Below are 23176 nucleotides of genomic sequence, written 5' to 3'. Positions count from 1 at the left end.
ATAAACTACATTACTGATATTAATCTAATTCTTTTTGTTTTTTTAATTATCACCATATATATATATATAATGTTTGAATTGTTAAGACCTATAAAAAAGATAAACATTAACAAATTTGACATTTTACTGATTTTGTTATTATTTTTTATATCATGAATATATATAAATTGTTAAGTACAATGTATATATATTAATTATTAAGTAATATTGTACCAAACCGCGGCAAACTGCTGGTGTAACCGTCGTTGTATATATATATGGTCTGATTTCAATCGAATTAAATGGATATCAAATTTTTTGAAATATGAAAGTCACCTCACCCATACATATTGAAACGGTTGATTATTCTAACATATTAGACAAAAGTTTCAAAAGTAGATTATGTGGCTTGCATTTATTGTTTTTTTTTTTTATTTTAAAAAATAATTTTAATATCATTAAATTAAAATTCAATAATTATTATTAAATTTTTTAATAATAAAATTTTAAAATAATTTTTTTTTTCAATAATTTTTGAAATATACCCTTTTCAAAAAACAATTTGAATCGCAATGTCAAACAGATATCATGTAAATATATGCTAGTCTCCATTTCACCAATATCCTTTTGCTTTTTTTTTTTTCAGCTAAAATATATCTATTAAAAACATATAAACTTAAATATCCCATAATCATAACCAGTAGACGATGTATATTTCATTGCAATAACTTTATCAAACTACTAATATGAATTATTATAACATGAAAATATTTTAGCCAGATAATTTTTCTTTTAATTTTTCATTAATTTTGGCATAAGACTAAAAAACTACTAATTATGAAATAATAAATAAATATGTTAACATAATTCAAGATAAATTTTAGGGGGCTTTATGTAATTAGCCAATTTTTTTTTTACTGTTTTTGCATCTCACATAGTTGGCAAAAAATTACATTTTTAGGTGAGGATTGAGGATAGAGATATTATATAATATAACTATGATTCTATATTAGTACTTAATATAGAATAACAATAGCATAAAAAAGTAATCATCATTTAAAAAAAATATTTTTAACACATAAATAAAATTAAATTTTATAAAATTTATTTTAATTTAATTATTATTTAATTTATCATTCCACGTATAATTACCTACTTGAGATAATAGATTCATTATATAATTTCTCATAAAAGAGAGAGATCTCCAGTGGGTCCCACCCATCCCACCCTGCAAATGCAAGAAGGTCAGCTGAGAATTGGTGTAAAGAAAGTTGACCAATAGAAGACCCAGAAGAAAACCAAACGGCAAAAAAGACGCAATTATATGCTATCATAATTTCTCGAAAAGAAGGGGCTTCCAATCATTTTTCACCATTATGACGCGTTCAAAACTACCACCATTTCTTCCCTCCATCCTAAATAGCCGCATCGTCGCCACGTGTCTCTCCTCCCAGTTCACACTCCCTCTTCTCTCTCATTTTCTTTCTTCCTAATTCTCTCTTTCCCTTCTCTCCCGCGTCTACTCTCTCTATACGAACAGACTGTCACATACTCTCTCTCTCTCCAAGAAATCCTTCTCCTTCCTTTTCTCAATTATTTCTCTCTACTTAACCTCCTCAGATTCTATTTGCCACTCGTCTCTCCTCGCGAAAGGTTAAATTCTCTGAAACCTTTTCTTTTATTTTTTTCTCGGGAATATCTCAATTGTCATTGACCTGTTTCTTTCCTGTTGATCGCAGGCGAAGGCGATTTTACTCGCCATTTCTATTTCCTAACTGGATAAGAAAACTCGTATGCTTCTCCCACTTTTCTACAATCTCTTCTTTTTTTTTTTTCTTTTTTTAATCTTTCTTCGCACTGTTTGGTTGCCCAGAAAAACCGCAGGAAAATGAAAATGAGATTCAAGATATCAATTTCTAAAAGGATCTTGTTTTCTTTTTCTTTAGTAATTGTTTTTTTTTTTTCCTGTTTAGTTGACAAGAAACTACTGGGAAAAGAAGAAGAAGAAGAGGAGGAAAAGAGTTTGTGATGGAATCAAAAGGAGATATGAGCAAAACAAGTTTAAACACAGGGAAAAAAAAGGAAGCAATACCTGTTTTAAGATAATAAAATTGTAAAGAAATTCAAGTGTGTGGAGCAATAATGATAATAAACAGATATTGTGAAAAAAATAGAGGAAGGAATTAAGGATAAATGGAGTTATGGACGGATAAGCTTGTTGATTTTGTTTCTTTTCTCTTTCATTCACTTTCTCTGCCTCCAAACAGACTCTAAAAGCTGATGTAATTAATGATCGATTTTCTCTAGCAGGCTGTTCGCGTAAATAGGCGGCTAGCTAGAAATAGCTTAATCAGGATCCGAGTGAAGGTGAGACGTACATCCATATACGTGGAGAGCTAGCTAAGGAGCAGAGAGAGCTAGCTACCGAGCTCGCACTTATTTAATAATCAATGTCGACTCTAGACCCGGGCCAGCAAACGCTGACTCGGCGGCCATCCCGCAGTGCCGCCACCACCACCTTCTCCACCGAGGTCTTCGACAACGAGGTCGTCCCCTCCTCTCTCGGCTCCATCGCTCCAATTCTCCGCATTGCCAACGAGATCGAGAATGAGCGTCCTCGCGTCGCCTACCTCTGTTCGTACATTGCCTTTTTTTTTTTAATTTCTTAATAACTTTTATTTTTCTTAATCATGGAGAATTTTTGTTTTTTTTTTTTAGTATTTTCTGAATTTTTTTATCTTTTTCTGCTGGGAATAGGCCGGTTTTATGCGTTTGAGAAAGCGCATAGGTTGGATCCGAACTCTGGCGGACGAGGTGTGAGGCAGTTCAAAACATCTTTGCTGCAAAGATTAGAGAGGGTAATTTTCAGTTGATTAATTTTCTAAATCAGTTTAATACCTCTTCCTTTGCATGTGTTGGTTTTGTTTTCTAATTTGCCCTAATTGTGAAATAATCCTAATCATTATTTGCAATGAAACAATTATTACCGGTAGAATAATAGCCCCTTAGTTAAAAGTTACTATATAATAAATGTAGGTACTATTATTTTTTTTTTTAGAAAAAAACTGTTTTTAAAATAAAAAATAAACTTGAATAGTTTTAAGTTTAAAATATTCACTTTTATTTACTTGATGAGTTTTATTGGTCCACCATACAGGCGATCTTACACAACGGAATCACTATTATATTATATAATTTACCCATGTCAAATGCCTTTTCCTTTTTGCATTTCATGTTTATGTATTTATTATTTATAACACAACAGAACATATTTTATAAGACTTGAGTTCTAGAGAGGAGGAAATAGGCCCTGGAATGAGTTATTTTCTCTGGGATCTGGGTAAGTTCTACATACATAGAGACTTGTTATGGAAGGTGGAATATGTGAATCCCACGTATACAAAGATAGCCTCGCCAAAAAGGTTTATATATGACTAAAAAGTGTACGAAACTATTACCTGGTTATAATATTTTAAAATAATTATTATTTAATTTTTTTATTTTAATAAAATTATTATTTATTTATATTTTAAAAAATATACTATTTAATCCTTATATTTATTTTTATTAAACTTTTTAAGTACTCCATTAAATTTTTTATTAATCAATAAATTTTAAATTAATTAAATTACTAATTAATAGTGTTGGATTCATATACAAAAATAGGAGTCAATTGATTTTTTTTTATTAAAATAATCTTTATATGTGTATGTATTTATTTAAATTAATTTTTAATAAATTTAATTATTAAATTATGTTTTGATAAAATTAAAACTAAATAAGGGTATACAATATTTTATCAAGATAAAATCACATGATCACATGTATGATTAATTGATATATGGCTTTTTAAAAAAAAAATGATAAATGACTATTTAATCATTTGTGTATTTGATGGTATTAATAATATTGTAATTCTTGATATTTTTCATGGTCATTTTAATGATAAGATATTGATATTATAATTTTTATATTTTTTAGTAGTATATTATAATTTATTTTTCATATATTTACCCAAAAAAATATTTTTAGATTCACCGCTAGTAGCTAATTTCTCTATCTTAGTTAAAATAATTAGTTAATTTTATATTTTAAAAAATATTATTATTTAGTCTCTTAGTTTAACGAAACTAATTAGTTGATTCTTATATTTTAAAAAATATACTATTTTAAGAAATATATCCCTGAATGAAAATAAAAATTTTCCTATGTGAGCCTAAATCTAAATATGATTTTTTTAAAAATTGTTTAAATATTTTCATTCATATCCCTGTACATCATTTTTTTTTCTTTATTAAAAAATAATGTTGTTGACTTATCACCTTGATTACTTGAAAATTTAGGAGAACTTATTAATCTTTTTATGCACATAGTTTATACTATTTTCTTTCAAAAGACCAAAAATAAGAAGAGGATGAGAGTAAGAAAGGTGTGGGCTAGAGGGGAAGAAACATGAATAAAGAGAGAAGTAAGGGGGGGCTCAAAAAAAAAAAAAAGGGAATAAAAAATAATCAGAGAAACTAAAAAATTAACAAAATTACAAGGAATAACTATTTTTTTTAAATACAGAAATTAACTAGTTAATTTCATTAAAATAAAGATATTAAATAATTATTTAATTAATATTAAAATTTATTGACTAATAAAAATTGATGGAAGAATTAAATAGTTTAATAAAAAAATATGAATAAAATCAATAGTATCTATTAATTGAATTCAATAATAATAATAATAATAAACAATTGTATTATTTATTTTTCATTATTGAGTGTAATTAATTAAATTTATTTATTATTATTAATTTTAAAAAATTATATTATATTAATTTATAAAAAGTATATTAACCTTTTTATAAAATATCATTATTTGTCACTAATTTAATATATATTTTCTCAAAATGATCACTTTATAAAAACAAATGTCAATTTAAAAAAATAAAAAATTTCACTTACAAAAAAAAATCACTTTATTAAATACATAAAATAATATATAAAAATTAAAAATAATTTATTCTCAAGAAAAATTTTAAAACAAAATAACTATAAAATTTACGGTTATGAAACTTATGTAAAGTTCTATTCAGGACAATGCATCCAGTCTTGCATCTCGGCTTAAAAAGACTGATGCGCGGGAAATAGAGAGCTTTTATCAGCAGTACTATGAACACTATGTTAGAGCACTTGACCAGGGAGACCAGGCAGACAGGTGACCACATAATTATTGTCATTTATTATAAATAATTTCATCGTTTTCTCCCCTTTTTCTCATCTTGTATTTTTGTGTGGATTGAACCTTTTATTTATATTTCCTCTCAGAGCTCAACTTGGCAAAGCCTATCAGACAGCAGGAGTTCTTTTTGAAGTGCTGTGCGCTGTCAATAAGACAGAGAAAGTTGAAGAAGTTGCCCCTGAGGTTAGATTTATTTTTAATGTTTCCATTCTATGTTGTTGTGCTGGTGGCCTTTCTGCTGCATTTATCATATTCTTGCCATATTGATGTTCAGTGGAGTATGATATTTGCAATGATTTTACGGAGCAGATTATTGCTGCGGCTAGAGATGTCCAAGAAAAGAAAGAAATATATGCACCATACAACATTCTTCCCCTGGATTCTGCTGGGGCATCACAGTCTATCATGCAACTTGAAGAGGTAAGACCGCAAGACATCTCCCTATTTCTGCTGTTGGGAGTTTTTCCTGCATTATGTCTTTTTGCACTTTGTTTGATGCTGCTTAAACTTTCCCTGTTTATCTATGCCAGGTGAAGGCTGCTGTTTCTGCACTGTGGAACACTCGTGGCTTGAACTGGCCTGCAGCATTTGAGCAGCAGAGGCAAAAAGCTGGGGATTTGGACCTTCTCGATTGGCTAAGAGCCATGTTTGGCTTCCAGGCATGTGTTTGACCCAAAAAATAAATGAACAGTAAATAAGCAAAATAAATATTCATAGACAAGAAGTAATTATGGTATTCAGACGGTAATTAATGTGTTTATTATTTATATTTGTGAATGCAGAGAGACAATGTCAGGAACCAGAGGGAGCATTTGATTTTACTACTTGCTGACAATCATATAAGGCTTAACCCCAAGCCGGAACCTCTTAATAAGGCATTTACTAATTTTTCATTGTACTCTTGTTATTATCTTAGATGCTTTTTTATGTTGAATTCATAGTTTTGAGCTGAAGACATCATGCGATGTGTATATATGTCAATTTTCATTTATTTTTTGTTCTTTATATATTCCTTTCAAGAGGTTTTCACTGCATATGTTATTCTTTTCTTCTTTTTGCAAATATTATTTATAAGAAGTTTCCAACTGCACATTTTATTTACTGAGCTATGGTTAAAACTTTTCCTCTATGCAGCTAGATGAACGAGCTGTTGATGCTGTGATGAACAAGATTTTTAAAAATTACAAAAATTGGTGCAAGTTTTTAGGACGAAAACACAGTTTACGGTTAGATATAACAATATCTTTATTTTTTGCTGAGGATTTTTCAACGCGTTCATAATTCAATGGAAGCTTCTTTAAATAGAACTCATAATATTGAGATCTGTGCATTTCTTATAGTCTCCCTCAAGGTCAGCAAGAAATACAACAGAGAAAGATTCTGTACATGGGTCTATATCTTCTTATCTGGGGTGAGGCAGCCAATGTTCGCTTCATGCCAGAATGTCTATGCTATATTTTTCACAATGTAAGTGCTCATAATGCTACCCAGGGATTTGTTGTTTATTTTTTATAGTGACCAGAATATGTTCTGATTTATTAAGAGTTCCATAAGAATCTTGTTACATATGTTCAGATGGCGTATGAACTTCATGGCCTGTTGGCCGGAAATGTAAGCATTGTTACCGGAGAAAATATCAAGCCTTCTTATGGTGGAGATGACGAGGCATTCTTGAGGAAGGTCATAACGCCAATTTACCGTGTCATTCAAAAGGTATGTTTTGCATACTAGCAAAACCAGTTCGAATAATGCAGTCAAACTTTAGGTCTTTCTGTTCTAAATATGAAAAATGTGCTTTAATTATTCCAGGAAGCCAGTAAGTGCCAAAATGGAAAAGCTTCACACACAAAGTGGTGCAATTATGATGATCTTAATGAGTATTTTTGGTTAGTTTGATTTAATAGAATTCTTATTGGTCATGAGAAATTTGGTAGTTTTTAAGTTACTTGTAACGTTAAATGCTTGGTTTTGCTATACGTTGTTCAGGTCAACTGATTGCTTCTCCCTTGGTTGGCCTATGCGCGATGATGGAACTTTTTTTAGATCAACACAGGACATGGCACAGGTAAAACTCAACTTTTTACTTGAATTGATCTTCTGGTCTCTGCTTCATATAATTGCTATTACAGGGAAGAAAGGCTTCTCCAAGAAAATCTGGAAGCACAGGCAAATCTTATTTTGTGGAAACCCGAACTTTTTGGCACATCTTTCGAAGTTTTGATCGATTGTGGACATTTTACATACTAGCTCTTCAGGTATTCGGTTTGATAGAGCAGATATCCTAATTTTGTATCACTCTTCTAATAATTTTGAACACTAGGGCATATTAATAGATAAACTGTTTATTGCAGGCAATGGTTATCTTTGCTTGGAGTGGGGCCTCATTTTCAGAAATTCTTCAAAAGAATGTCTTGTATAGCATATCCAGTATCTTCATTACAGCAGCCTTTCTTCGCTTTCTTCAAAGTAATGTATTTTTACTTGATACTTTATCTAAAATTGTTGTTCTTCTCATCTTTCAAATATCAAGTGGACATGTAATTGTTTTTGCATTCATTGTTAACGATGCAATTTCTTTAGCTTTCCTACACTACTCTATTTCTTCTCATGTCCATTATGATCAAGGGTAATATTGTAAACTTCAGAAATTGGCCTTTTAAATGGGATAAATGGGTAATGGTTAAATTTGAAATCCCAAACTGAAACGTTCCACTAAAAATTCAGCATTGAGGGAATAGCTGGAATGATTGATTTGAAGCCATTTGGTGTGCTGTCTTAATGCAAATTTAGGTAAGTTGCTCTAGTAGTAACCTAATTTTGTACAATCACCTTTGCATTTGGTGCTTTGGAATCGTAGAACCTCTTTTTTTTTTTAATTTTTTTATTATTTTTTTTCATTACTTGGTGAAAAAAGAATTGAGTATAAAAAGTGCAATGGATATGCGTAGCAAAATCTCTAAGCCCTTAATTTTCCAATGCTTTTATGGCATTCTCATTGCATCATTTAGCTCCTTTGACAAACTTCTGACTGTTACCCGACTTTTTTACTGAATGATTTCTGTCCTTTTTTTATTATTAGTAGTAGTAGTAGTCCACATTTTATATTTGGTAGCTACTGATAATGGTTGACTAGATTTGTCATTGGAGTTGGGAGAAGAACAAATTTAGCTAATAGCATTGCAAATAAAATCTGGTACTTTTCTGAAGTTTTTTGTTCTCTAAAGCTCATACTATCCAATTTCAACCCATTATCTGTTTTGTGGCATTACTTTAGGTGAATAGTGCTTACATTTCAAGTCTAGTGTTCATCTCTTTTTTTTTTTCCTTTTGTTTCCTTTTTAGGTATTTTGGACCTTCTTCTGAACTTTCCGGGGTTCCATAGATGGAAATTCACTGATGTGCTGAGAAACATGCTGAAGATAATTGTTAGTCTCGCATGGTTCATTATTCTTCCATTGTGTTATGCACAGGCCTTCAACGTGTCCCGGAGGAGAATCAGAGATTCATTGTCATTCCTTCGTGATGTGAAGGAAATCCCTCCCCTATACGTTATAGCTGTGGTAGTATATTTGATTCCAAATATTTTGGCTGCTGCTTTGTTTATCTTTCCCATGTTTCGAAGATGGATTGAGAACTCCGACTGGCTTGTTATCAGATTCCTTTTGTGGTGGTCACAGGTATTTATGATTCCCTGCTTCTTTTCTCTCATTGCTATTGCATTCATCATGTCTCTAATTTGGGTCTAAAGCACTGAATTGCATTTGAACTGACTTTAAAATTAGCTTTGTAAGTACTATGTTCTCAGAATCACTCTTCAGTATTCATTTCTTAATACAAGTTCAAAAGTTCCTTCACCCTTTAGTTTGTTTTTTTTTTAATACAATTATCCCTAGCCAGTTGCAAATTTCTGAGATAGAAGAAAATGTTATATTTTGTCTTGTTTTAATTCATTTATTTGTCTGCAGCCAAGAATTTATGTTGGGAGGGGGATGCACGAAAGTCAATTTGCACTTATAAAGTATGTTTGAAAAGAATTTGTTATGTATAGTGATTGTATGTAATCATGAATTTCTTTGGTCACAATTTTGTTGGCTGTTTAAATCTACATTTTGATTTCAGGTATACCTTTTTCTGGGTGCTACTTTTGTGTTCAAAATTTGCATTCAGCTATTTTATCCAGGTTGGCTTTAGTTGTTCAGTCATCATCATCATTAATATTAATTGTTACAATGCAAAATAGACAAGAGGACGGTTGGGTTCACTTCTAACACACATGTTCCTTCTCTAGATAAAACCTCTGGTAAAGCCAACTAAAGATATAATGAACATTAAGCATGTAGATTACAAGTGGCATGAGTTTTTCCCAAACGGTACTTGGCTGCTTTTACTTCCTCAATTATAGCTTTTCAACTAAAATTTCAATCTACTTTAACAATATCTTGTGAGTCTATGCTGATAATTATCTCATGAATCTAGCGAAACACAATTATGGAGCAGTTTTGTCCCTCTGGGCACCAGTAATCTTGGTGTGTCTTCTCCTTCATTATTCCTAACTTTGGTTTAATATTGGTTACTTTTTCTTAGTTGTGCAGAAACATATGTCTTCCATGGTGTAAAGATATATGTACATTGTAATGCAGGTCTATTTTATGGATACTCAAATATGGTATGCTGTTTTCTCAACTATATATGGTGGCTTTGTTGGAGCTTTTGATCGCTTAGGAGAGGTAAATCCCTCAAATAGTTATTTATTTAATCTTTTTTCATGTTTGTGTTTAAAGTAATGAACCATGGTACATTTTATGGAAGAAGTCATTTGGGCATATTTATCTTGCTTTCATGTCATAGATTCCTTTATTATGAGATTAATCAAGTATCATTCATGCACACTTTCTTTTTTGGCAAAACTATGGTTTGTTAATAAAAATTGGAAATTGAAAAAAAGTATTAGAAGCTCAATATAAAATTTTAGTGTTGTACAATAGGCCATCCTATCTAGCTATTTTCTTCATCTCCCATATCAAAATTATTTCAAAGTTGTAACGTGTAGTAATATTCTGAGATTCTGAGAATGGCTAAATGGCATATAACTGCTACAAAAGTAGGCATTATTATGTTATGTATTCTCCGCTAATGCAAGCCAAGTATTGCTAGATATTTGAAGCTACACTATTAAATTGATTTTCCAAAGTTTAGTACTGATGTCAACCCTTTTTTTAATCTAAGGTTCTATAAGACATGCTTTAGTTGTTGAAGGTATAAATATTATTTCATTTTACATATAACTAGGAGTGGCTTCTCAGTTCTCATAATAGCACCCACCAAAATTTGGACTGCACAATGGGATAGCCAACTCCTATCCCATAAATTTTCCCTCCCATCTAAATGGAAGTTGAATCCAAAAGCTCCAATTTGTTATTGCAACATCAAACAACTGGGTGTTCCCATGGGGACAAGGGTAAAATTCTCAGTGAAATGACTACTGCTTGACTTGGTTTTTGTGAACCTGGTATATAAACTATGTGGTGTGTTGATTTGTTCATTTTTCTTTTTCCCTTACAGATAAGAACTCTAGGCATGCTAAGATCACGGTTCCAATCCTTACCTGGTGCATTTAACGCATATTTGGTGCCTTCTGATAAGACAAAAAAGAAGAGGTTTTCTTTTTCAAAGAGATTCGCTGAGGTTTGAACTCATGTTTAGAAGTGTTTGGTACTAATATGTATGATTATCTGCATATACTTCAATTAGTATAAATTTCTGCCTGTGTAGGTTTCAGCAAGCAGGAGAAGTGAGGCTGCAAAATTTGCTCAGTTATGGAATGAAGTAATATGTAGTTTCCGTGAAGAAGATCTCATTAGTGACAGGAAAAGCCCCTTAACAAAAATATATTTTTTAATTTTTTCAGGCAACATCTTTTTCTTCCAGCTGTTGAGACTAATATGGTTATTCTTCGAATCCAGGGAGATGGATTTGTTGCTAGTTCCTTATTCATCAGATCCTAGCCTCAAATTAATTCAGTGGCCTCCCTTTCTGCTAGCAAGCAAGGTCTCCGTATTCCCCTATGAATATTTAAATACATTTTTTTTTGTTTATTTTACATTTGTTACAAAAGAGGGTCAGAACCCTGAACTAGATGGAACACATGCAGTGTATATAATTAGCCATCCTATCAACTCCCAAATTCCCGTCTGCTAAATGTGGTACAACTTGACAGTTCAGTTCTTTGCAATATATTGGTGGATACTCTTTACCAGATGCCAACTGGGGTTGCTCAAGTTACATCCCTGGGAAATCACGTCAACTGCTAGCATGGTGTCCGTCTCAAAAGAAGTTGCTTGAGCCCCAATTCCCAATCCCGCTGAAGAGTTGTAAAAATGCCTCATAACTCTGCCCTAACTGCTGTACATTCCCCTATAAGAATTGTGAAACTCAATAAACAAGTTCCATTTGAATAATGATATATGCCAACAGCACTAGCTAGGCCAGTGGAGAGGCTTTAAAATCTCCTTCTATATTAATCTTGATCCAGCTAGACGGATGAGGAAACCAGCCCACTAAAAGCTCTTGCCTTTTGCAACTATTAACATTTATTACACAAGACAAACTCCCTTGCATCTATGACTTCTTTTGTCCTCTGTGACATCACTCTGATTGGATATGTTGGTTGTTTTAGTTGTTGACATTTTCTACATTTTCAGATCCCAATAGCTTTGGATATGGCAGCTCAGTTTCGGTCAAAGGATGCTGATCTCTGGAAACGCATTTGTGCTGATGAATACATGAAATGTGCTGTGATAGAATGCTACGAATCCTTCAAGCATGTCCTCAATGTTCTGGTGGTTGGAGAAAATGAGAAAAGGTTTTTCTTATACTCTGTTTGTATGGGATAATACACTTCCATTTTTTAATTTTTTTTCCCTTTAGTTTGTAGCTTAAGGTACTTGCATATGTAACTAGACCACCAAGTTGGGGCTGTTGAAATTCCATTGTTTTTGGTTGATAATCGCCATTGCTTCATGAAGTTAGAATTTGCTTTTACTCTTTAGATTGGCTCTAGAATGAAAAACTATAAGTTTGAGGTGTCTAGTACTTTAGTTGTTTATATTCCACACTAGTTGCTCCCTTAGATATCAGGATATCATCTGATGATTATTTTCTTTTCTCACCACCACTATTGCTTCCTCCTCTTCTAAATGTGCATGCCAGAGTTGGAAAACTTGCAAAATTGAGGTGCCTAGTACTCTAGTTGTTTAAATTCCATGCTAGTTGCTCCTTTAAAAAATAAGATTCTCATTGATAATTATTTTGTTTGTTTTCACTACCACTATATTTTAATTGTTTAATTGTTTTTTAGTATGCCCTCTCCTCCAAATATGCAACTTGAAGCTTAATTTAATTGTTTGATTTTCTTTCTTTCTTTCTTTCTTTGTTTTTGTTTTAAAATTTCTCTTAGCACCATTCTATGTTCAATTCCACTATCTTTTTTAGTACTAGCACAAAACAAGTCTGGGTTCTTTTATAAGTATTTGGCATTCCTTAGTTTAGGAAGATGCCTTGTCCTCCTGCTCCAAGTTTTATATCATGTAGAATTATTACTTGAATTGAAGTGTTTGCTTTTTATTCTATTCTTCTTTTAGAAATAATGTCTAGTGAATTGTCATTTATTTAGAGAGGTGTGATTTGATTGTACTCTGTGCTACAATGTCACAGGATAATTGGCATTATCGTTAAAGAAATTGAAAGCAACATTTCAAAGAATACATTTCTTACAAATTTCAGAATGGGTCCCTTACCTGCTCTTTGCAAGAAATTTGTGGAGCTTGTGGAGATTTTGGTGAGTCATTTGTACTATTAGTGACTCCATGTTGGTTTACTAAATATGAATTTCTGTCACATGGTTGAAAATTTACCACTTCTTTTCATCCTGCAGAAAGATGGTGATCCATCCAAGCGAGATAATGTGGTATTATTGCTGCTGGACATGTTAGAAGTAGTTACCCGTGATATGATGGTGAATGAGAATCGGTTGGTAAACCTTGTCTCATTCTATTTGGATTTGGTGTTTCAATCTATCTGTTTTCTATATGAAAACCAACAATGCTGCTTTTTCCTTATATAATGATAAACAGCGAATCGATGGACCTTGGACATGGCGGAAAGGATTCAGGAAGGCAACTTTTTTCTGGTACTGATGCAAAACCTGCTATAATGTTCCCTCCTGTAGTTACAGCACAGTGGGATGAACAGGTATATTTGTATTGGCTTAGTGATGAATTAAAATTAGAAGAAAAAAGTATAATTTAATCTTTCATTATATGTAAGCATTGGTGAATTTTTTCTTATTGTTCTTTTAGATAAGGCGTCTTCATCTTCTTTTGACTGTAAAAGAATCTGCTATGGATGTACCAACAAACCTTGAAGCACGTAGAAGGATTTCATTCTTCACGAATTCCTTGTTTATGGATATGCCACGTGCTCCCCGAGTCCGTAAAATGCTTTCATTCAGGTGCAGTTTATATATCAATTATAGTCCTAGAGTTGTTTTATAAGGTTGATTTTTAGTAGGACTGGACATGTTCTTTGCCTATCGCACATTTACTATTATAGCAAAATTAGTTTCTATTCTCATATTTCCGTTGGAAGTACATATTGGACTTCTAGATATTGAATGGATCTGAATATTTCAAGGAGGTGAAATTCTGATGTGTTTCTTCAAGCAAAGTAAACATATTTTACTCAATTAAGATTACTTTTCATGCCATGGACAGTGTCATGACCCCATATTACAGTGAAGAGACTATTTATTCGAAATCTGACCTTGAAATGGAGAATGAAGATGGTGTATCAATCATTTACTACTTGCAAAAGATCTACCCAGGTAGTGTAGCTTTTTAATCTATCATTGTGTGTTTTATGACTTACATATGTTTTCAATGGGTATTGGTATTACTTTTTTAATAACCATCTGGCAACTTTGATAGATGAATGGAACAACTTCATGGAACGACTCAATTGTAAAAAGGAGAGTGAAATTTGGGAAAATGAAGAAAACATTTTGCTTCTACGTCATTGGGCCTCCTTAAGAGGTCAAACTCTTTTCCGCACAGGTGATTGATGCATTCATTTTTTCAAACCAAATTTCTTTATCATTTTATTGTGTGCACTACTAATGATTATATGTTTTGCAGTTAGAGGGATGATGTATTACAGACGGGCTTTGAAACTTCAGGCCTTCCTTGATATGGCTAGAGAGACTGGTAATGGGATAAATGCTTTTCGCCATAATATTTGAGAAATTTTTGTAGACTTCAAACATGGAACATTTTCTCATTTTCTGCAATTAGGCCTCATGAGCAAATTGATTGTAAAAGAGTGTCCCTGCGCAGGATATTTTAATCATTTAGCTTTAAGAGTAGCCTTATGCAGATAAAATCTGATTGTTGCTTTTGATTTAGGCTTTCAACTTTTATCTGCATTTTTCATTTGCTTGATTGGGCTAAAAATAACAGAATTACACATTGATTGATAAAGGTCTAGTAGGTATGGTTGTTTCCAAAAATGGCATCAAAGGGATCTTTTAGTGAAATGTGAGGAAGGTCATGACCCAAATCAGCACATAAATTCAAATGAGTATGGAATGAAAATGAATAATAGTCATGCATTAATTGCATTATGAATCTTACCAACCAGTTTGAAGAAAATTCAGGTCACTATATCTGACTTCGGGTCAGAGAATTATTTTTTTTGTTTTCCTTTTTTTTGATAAGCATTAAAAATTAAATCATATCTTCAAAAATAATGAGAAGAGAAAAATGAAAATACCTGTTGTAAGGCAATTGTTTGTGAATCAATTTACTTCCCAAATTGAGATGATTACCTATCTTGAATTATAATGTCGGAGTGTAAGATGTGTGAGGCCTGTACTTGACATCTGTATCATTTGCTCATATATTTATTATTTTTTCATGTTCTTATCAATGCTTACGTAAATGGGGATAAGTTTCTAGTGAAGTATTCGCATTTTAAAGGTTTGATGCTGGCTTTTGATATCAGACATTCTTATATTTACAGAGATACTAGAAGGCTATAAAGCAATTTCAATTCCATCTGAGGAAGATAAGAAAAGCCAAAGATCCCTGTATGCTAAACTAGAGGCAGTAGCAGACATGAAATTCACATATGTTGCTACCTGTCAAAATTATGGAAATCAGAAGCGGAGTGGTGATCGCCATGCAACAGATATCCTGAATTTGATGGTTAAGTATGTTCCGCCTCTGATAGTATGGCCTTTCTGCTAAGTGTCTTAAACAGGTTAATCAATGAGTTCATGTTGTTCACGAAATTCGTATCTGCTGCTGCTCTTTAGCAATCCCTCCCTACGTGTTGCATATATTGACGAAGTTGAAGAAAGTGATGGTGTAAAAGCTCAGAAGGTTTACTATTCTGTGTTGATCAAAGCTCTTGATAATCTTGATCAGGTGATTGTCCTTGAATTCTGAACATTGTTATATGCTACTAATTGTACAAAAAATGCTTACTGTTCTTCTATCTTCCCCAAAGGAAATCTATCGTATAAAATTGCCAGGTTCTGCAAAATTAGGAGAAGGAAAGCCTGAAAATCAGAATCATGCGATAATATTTACCCGAGGTGAAGCTCTTCAAGCCATTGACATGAATCAGGTAAACCCTATGTATTCCTTATGGTTACATTATGCATTTTGGGCCAATCCTGATGACTTATCATTTCTGTTTGTTGTAGGATAATTACTTAGAAGAAGCATTCAAAATGCGCAACCTTCTTGAAGAATTTCATGAGGATCATGGGGTGCGTCCACCTACAATTTTAGGTGTTCGTGAACATATCTTCACAGGAAGGTTGGACAAAAGTTTTGTTTTGGATCCGTTTGCAGTTCGTACTTCATTAAAATTTCATATGTTCAAACACATGATATTTTGCTATATATTTGTTGCAGTGTTTCTTCTCTGGCTTGGTTCATGTCAAATCAAGAAACGAGTTTTGTCACCATTGGTCAAAGAGTTCTTGCAAGACCATTGAAGTACATTTCCCTTGTTGTTACATCTTTTGTTTGATAACTAATAACTAAAGCAAATTTGTGCTTCATGGGACGGTAATCTATACACGCACACTCCTTCTGAATTTCATTTATTCTAAAGAATATGACTAAACCCCTTCCTATTCTCTCATTCTCAAACACTTCAATTCTCATGTTATTTTTTCTTGGCCCTGATGAATATTCAGCAATCTCCATGGCTGATAAATTTCTGCAAGTGATGTATTTTCGTTAGTGGGTCCATTTGGTTGGTTTGCTTTATTTGCTTTGCTATTTCAAAGAAAAGGAAAAGCATTGTTTTTTTAGATATCAAAAAGTTATATAGCTTCTGAAAGCAGAAGGGAATTCTTTTTGTTTTATTCATTTTTTACTTTTCTCATATGAAGAAACATTAAAAAATTTACTAAGTATATTTTTTAATTATTAAATTTACTTTATGCAAAAATTAAAATTTATAGTTGTTAACTTTGGAAAGAAAAATGCAAAAAAGTGAACCCAACGGTGCCAAAATTAAAATCAATTAGATGGCTTGTTTCTATGTTGTTATCAACATTGATGCTGACAGTAATATTTCATCTTGAATTTGTATTGGCTGGTTTTAGGATCCGATTCCATTATGGGCATCCAGATGTGTTTGATAGAATCTTTCACATCACCAGGGGTGGCATCAGCAAAGCTTCTCGTGGTATCAATTTGAGCGAGGATATCTTTGCCGGTAGCGTCCCTTTTTTTCTTTTTTTTTTTTTTTCTAGCAAAAGAATTAATTAGGAGGAAGAAAGTTTGAAGTATCTATTTTCCTTTGAATACCACAATTTCATTCACTTATCATATTCATTTTCCTATGTAGGTTTCAATTCAACATTAAGACGAGGGAATGTCACTCATCATGAGTATATTCAAGTAGGGAAAGGTCGAGATGTTGGACTCAACCAAATCTCTCTTTTTGAAGCAAAAGTGGCATGTGGCAATGGGGAGCAAACCCTCAGCAGGGATATCTACAGATTGGGCCATCGTTTTGACTTCTTCCGCATGCTTTCCTGCTATTTTACAACAATTGGCTTTTATGTCAGTGCAATGGTAATTCTCTTTACATGCATAAATTCAAGTTCAAAATTATTGGACTAGTACTGTGGGCAAGATGAATCCAAGTTTAAGGGTTGCCCTTCTTTACTGAGAAAATCTGAACGCCATGCATCAAGTAAATTTGGACCACGGCTTTACAGACTTATCAAAAAAAAAAAAATGACAAACAGATAAAAATATTTATGCAAGCTGCATAAATAGCAAAAATTTAAAAACTGAAATATGCAGCCTTGTATTTCAGTTGGCATTATAGCATCATTTAATTTGCTTCAAAGTTCCACTTATTAAGCTGCATATGAGATCTATAGAAATTGCTCTTCAATTGTGTTTCATTAATATCCTTGTGAACTTTGATTAAAATTTAAAATTTATCGTCTACTTCTTTGGTCATAAAAACTTATTATATTTTGTAAAGGGATTCATGTAGTTTTTATATTTATATTATCCAACATAGTTGTTGAATCGCTTCAGAATATTTTTGTTAGCGTCTTCTTTTTGTTTTTATAGAAAGACTATTTCTCTTTATCTTCAATGAGAAGATATTTTTTGAGGTAGTTTTCACGAATGCAGGCAAGATTTCATTTTAAGGATCCTTTAGCCTCTTAGAAAAGACAGCTTTACATGCACATATATCATTGTTATTTTGACTGTTGCAAAATGTTTTTTTTTTTCTCAGCTTTTTAAACCCTACTTCAGGAAGTATATCCTGTTGAAGCAGATAAGACATTAGCATTTGTAACCTTCACAAAGTTATATTCATCTAATTTTTATTGAAGTATATTCATCTAATATGTTGATGAGCCAATTGTTAAACTTAAAAAATTACAGTACCCTGGCGTGTATATATATATATATATATATATATATATATATATATATATATATATATACACACACTCATTTAAATGTGCGTGTTCTTGTGCATGCGTATGAAAGCAAGGGTGTTTTCACATGCATAGGAGGTTCACCTGACACTGCCTTTTTTGGTGTTATGCAGATGGTTGTCCTTACGGTCTATGCTTACTTGTATGGCAAGCTTTACCTATCATTGAGTGGATTGGAGGGTTCAATAATAAAATATGCAAGGATTAGGGGAGATGATCCGCTAAAGGCAGCCATGGCCTCGCAATCCCTTGTCCAAATAGGTCTTTTGATGGCCTTGCCCATGGTCATGGAGATGGGACTGGAGAGAGGGTTCAGAACAGCATTAGGTGACATAATCATCATGCAGCTTCAGCTTGCTGCTGTTTTCTTTACCTTCTCCCTTGGTACAAAGGCCCATTATTATGGACGAACTGTGTTGCATGGAGGGGCAAAATACAGAGCTACTGGGCGTGGTTTTGTGGTCCGGCATGAGAAGTTTGCTGAGAACTATAGGATGTACTCAAGGAGCCACTTTGTCAAAGGGCTGGAGCTTATGATATTGCTTATATGTTATCAGATATATGGAAAGGCAGCAACTGATGCAACAGCTTATGCATTTCTCACATTCTCAATGTGGTTCTTAGTGGCTTCTTGGTTGTTTGCTCCTTTCCTTTTTAACCCATCTGGATTTGAATGGCAGAAGATTGTAGATGATTGGGATGATTGGACGAAGTGGATAAGCAGCCAGGGAGGTATCGGTGTACCTGCAAACAAGAGCTGGGAGTCTTGGTGGGAAGAGGAACAGGAGCACCTTCAACATACTGGCCTTCTGGGTCGATTATGTGAGATTATTCTTGCCATGCGCTTCATCGTCTATCAATATGGAATTGTCTATCAACTACAAGTGACCAGGGAAAGTTCAGCTGGCAGAAGTCGGAGCATTGCTGTGAGTATATTAGCCTCTTATTCTCCTATAATGTCTTATATTTTAAGACATGCATAATTACTGTCCAAAATGGTAAAGTAATTTTTTTATTATCATTACTAGCCATTTGAATTATCAAAGATTTTATGTCCCAAATTCCCAATTTCAAAATCTGTGACATGAGAACAGAAAGTACTGCTAAGAACCTAGGGTAAGAAGAGAGAGAATGTCATATTATTATTATTATTATTATTATTATTATTATTATTATTATTATTATTAATTTCATGTCGTTTACTTTCAAGGAGGAAAGAGAGGAGAGAGAATTTTATTGGGTGGCTGTCTAAGCATACATAATATGCTGAAAAGAAAAGTCTAATGTGGTTGCTATAGTATATTTTCAGTCTGAATTTTGCCGTTAATTAGGTAGATTTTGGTCCCAGTAGTTTTATTATTTAGAAACCAATGTTTAGTGATTTTTAAGTGAGTGATAGATTAAAATTAGTGATTGCATTTAAACTTTAACTGTAAAAATCCTCATCTTATGCTGCTAAATTTTTTTAATCTGAGATGATAGACTACGGAACTTCTTTGACAATGAGGAAAACAGAATAACCATTAAAAAAAAAATAATTGGTCTGTCCTTATGAAAATGTTAGGAAATTTGGGTAGATTTTTTTGGAAAAAAAAATATACACTCTAAATAAACTTTTATTAATTTTAACAAGATAATAGCAAAAGTATAATAATTTCTGATGTACAAGATCCATCAATGTGGCAAGTACAAAGTATATTTTGAATTATACTAATGCCTTAATTACAACACTCTTACACTCTACTATTTTCTCTACTTTCCTTTGGATGGGAATTCTATCTTGAAGGAGCTTGGCTACTTATAGTCACATAAAGGTCCCATTGCATTTAATGAAAATCTAAGAAAGTCTAAAAAAAGATCTATTTCAAAGATATTAGAAAATTTTAACCATATGATTAAATCTTGAAATTAAATTAGCGTTCACTTAAACAGAAAAAGCGTTGGAAGCGGTTAGCTTTATGATCTCAGTTGTCCTGAACCTAAGGACATGGATTACTTTGGCTTTTATATTCATATGTCCAATCTGTTTTGTGATTTCAGGTTTATGGTCTGTCCTGGCTGGTAATTGTTGCTGTGATGATCATCTTAAAGGTTAATGTTCATAACTTCAAAAATATATTCCAGGTCATGGTTTTTTGTTCTGAATTTGCTATATAATGACTCTGGTTCACTTGTTAAACCGCAGATTGTTTCCAAGGGCAGAAAAAAATTTAGCGCAGATTTCCAGTTGATGTTCAGACTTCTTAAGTTGTTTCTGTTTATAGGATTTATGGTCATTCTTGTTATTCTGTTTACCACCCTTCATCTCACAGTTGGAGACATTTTTCAGAGCTTACTAGCCTTTCTGCCTACCGGATGGGCGCTTCTGCAGGTAACGTCTATCATCTCCAACATGGGAATATTACTGTGTTTTTGCTTGCATGAGTTTGGTTGTGATAGAATAACTTTGAATTGCATTCTTCATCTTAATGACTGTCCCTAATTGTTGAATGTGAACATTAATGTGATCCGGGGGCATGTTTTATCTCTAGTTGCAGGTTTGAACTTCTGCTGGAACCTCTCAATTATTTTTTTTTAGATAAAACTTATGGATTTAGCAATTCATTTTAATATTAAACCATCTTGCAGTCAAAGACGTCAGAACTTGAATTTCCTCATATTAAGAAAACTAGCAATCAATTTTATTTTTATTAGAACATCTATTTACTCCGAGTTGAGCATCTCCCATGTTTTTTTTTTTAAAACTACTTTCTACTGCTAGTGTTTCTTAGTATAATTCAGTCACCACAAAGCGTGCTTTTGCATGATCAGATATCACAAGCATCAAGACCATTGTTAAAGGGTATCAAAATGTGGGGGTCTGTGAAGGCTCTTGCTAGAGGATATGAATACATGATGGGATTGGTCATCTTTACACCAGTAGCTGTACTGGCCTGGTTCCCATTCGTATCGGAGTTCCAGACCAGGCTTCTGTTCAACCAAGCATTCAGTCGAGGGCTTCAGATCCAACGTATTCTGGCTGGTGGGAAGAAGAACAAATAGGTGCTGCCTCCACTTGATCTTGATTATAATTTTGGTGGGCCATGGCCATGTCCCCTGTTCATATGTACCATAGAGATGGCCGCAACATGAAAGTGTCTGTTGTGTTTTATCTTTGGCCTTGGTCGTATTTGAAAGAATGCATAAGTTTGTTCTTTGAGTTCCTTACCAATCGTAAATAATTTTCTTCAACAATGATATTGAAATTAAATTCAATGCAATATATTGCAAATGAAAAGAGACACTATCCAAATTAGGGAAAAAAGTATTAATCTTTTAGGAAGGAAAATTTAAGAATATAAATTTTTTTTTTAGCTCTCATAATTGGATAGTAATAGAATTATATTTCTTATACTTATTTAGTTAGTTTTCTAGATTTTGTTAATTATTATTCTCTAAATTAATTAAATTGTCGTAAATGTTATTGCTTTGGCATAAAGTATTTGAAATTATAAAAATTGGACAAAATTTTGAAAATCTTTCAAAGTTAAAAATTTTTTCTGTCATACTACAAATATGGGTGTGGCTGCCGAGTCCAAATTAATATAATAAAAAAAAGAAAGTAGTTTAATTTTAATTACTTAGTATAATTTTATTTTATTAATTTAAATATACCATAATGTTATTATAAATTTTAATAATTTACTTCAACCGTTTAAATTAATTCTTAATATTTTAATTCAATTTTACTAAATATTAAATGTCACGACCCAAATTTTGGACTGAGACGGCACTAGCACTTGGGTCAGCACAAGGCCCTCAAAGCCTGTAGTAAGCCTAACTATTTCTGGCCCAATTATAAATCCCATCACTGTAGTTCAATTTCAAGAAAATAAATGGACAAAATTCGATCATAAATTAGACTATCAAATGGGAAGTTTTTACCTCACCTGACCTGTAATTACAATATATCAATATCTGGGGAGCTCAGCTCACTCTAACAATCCTCAAACAAACATATATAATCCAATGAGGGCTCAGCTCTCTAATCCAAGCAAATACTCATTCCATACATACCAACATAACCATATAATATGTTTGCAACTTCAAAGAAATAAATTATTAGTCCCAAATCAAAATTAGAACACTACTAGCACATACGGAGTTCTAGATTAGAAAACAAGAAAATAAAATCACAATAAAATTTTTGCTGATAAATCTGCGAGAAAGAAAGCAAGTTAATCTCAAAGAGCCTGTCACCTGGGAAAAATAGTTGAACAGGAGTGAGCGTTCGACTTATAGAGTAAGATATTGATTTTAAATACAATTTCTATAACTATCTAAGGCTAATGCATCTTTAAATATGAAATGCAACATACACATATATTTTCAAACAAATCAAATAATATTCGCACAAAAGATAATCTGGAGCACTCACACACCCATGTGTCACATCAATCATATATAAATATGAGAGCTGATTCCCTATACAGCTCTTTTAATTTCAACATTTGTCAGCGAGATCAACTTGAGTTGAATTTTTGCTTAATAATCAAAATGCGGAGACCAACGAGATCAACTCAAGCCGTACCTCACTCCGACTTATATACAAAAAAGATTGGGACTCAGGGAGTCAAGCTCTAGCTGCGTCTACCATTCTTACCGATATCCATATACACAATACACGCACGCCGTCACACGCACGCAGCTCCAAATCACCTTAAGGCGACATCCATAACAATATCATCAAATGAATATGCAATATAAGATGTGCCTAATAATTAACTATATACATATATTTATAAGTAAATGCATGGGTATGCCTTGAATATATAATAATATTGAAATTATAAATAAAATCAATATCTATTTACAGATCAATCAGTAATTATTGTGACGGCTGGACGGAGAAAGAAGACTGACCCTGATCACCTAAACAATTATATT

The 23176-nt window shown here is 32.6% G+C and overlaps 1 protein-coding gene across 1 annotated transcript; it reads left to right on the top strand.

Annotated features, from left to right (window-relative positions):
• Window positions 1-1938: 1938 nt before the first annotated feature.
• Window positions 1939-21537, top strand: LOC110647621 (callose synthase 5). The gene is made up of 41 exons (XM_058150447.1): window positions 1939-2613; window positions 2737-2837; window positions 5063-5184; window positions 5295-5391; window positions 5518-5628; window positions 5739-5867; window positions 5991-6083; window positions 6343-6434; window positions 6549-6675; window positions 6784-6921; window positions 7018-7094; window positions 7195-7273; window positions 7338-7463; window positions 7560-7674; window positions 8551-8885; window positions 9174-9226; window positions 9328-9388; window positions 9497-9578; window positions 9685-9734; window positions 9849-9935; window positions 10771-10893; window positions 10981-11256; window positions 11910-12070; window positions 12922-13045; window positions 13142-13236; window positions 13341-13458; window positions 13566-13717; window positions 13980-14089; window positions 14193-14318; window positions 14400-14468; window positions 15283-15472; window positions 15578-15689; window positions 15772-15891; window positions 15971-16086; window positions 16185-16268; window positions 16886-16998; window positions 17131-17360; window positions 18364-19176; window positions 20291-20341; window positions 20436-20621; window positions 21062-21537. Exons 1-41 carry the CDS (start codon window positions 2430-2432, stop codon window positions 21290-21292), a joined length of 5859 nt encoding a protein of 1952 aa, XP_058006430.1. The 5' UTR covers window positions 1939-2429; the 3' UTR covers window positions 21293-21537.
• The last annotated feature ends 1639 nt before the right edge of the window (window positions 21538-23176 follow it).

Source organism: Hevea brasiliensis, chromosome 7 (genome assembly GCF_030052815.1).
Source record: "Hevea brasiliensis isolate MT/VB/25A 57/8 chromosome 7, ASM3005281v1, whole genome shotgun sequence".
Classification (NCBI taxonomy): Eukaryota; Viridiplantae; Streptophyta; class Magnoliopsida; order Malpighiales; family Euphorbiaceae; genus Hevea; species Hevea brasiliensis.
This window is presented reverse-complemented; position numbering and strand designations above follow the sequence as displayed.

Excerpts from the sequence above, each read along its gene's own strand:
- LOC110647621 (XM_058150447.1), top strand. The coding sequence starts at position 2,430 with ATGTCGACTCTAGACCCGGGCCAGCAAACGCTGACTCGGCGGCCATCC. Across the intron at positions 13,459-13,565 it reads CAGCACAGTGGGATGAACAG|ATAAGGCGTCTTCATCTTCT; the intron begins GTATATTTGTAT and ends TTGTTCTTTTAG. Across the intron at positions 16,999-17,130 it reads GAGCGAGGATATCTTTGCCG|GTTTCAATTCAACATTAAGA; the intron begins GTAGCGTCCCTT and ends TTTCCTATGTAG.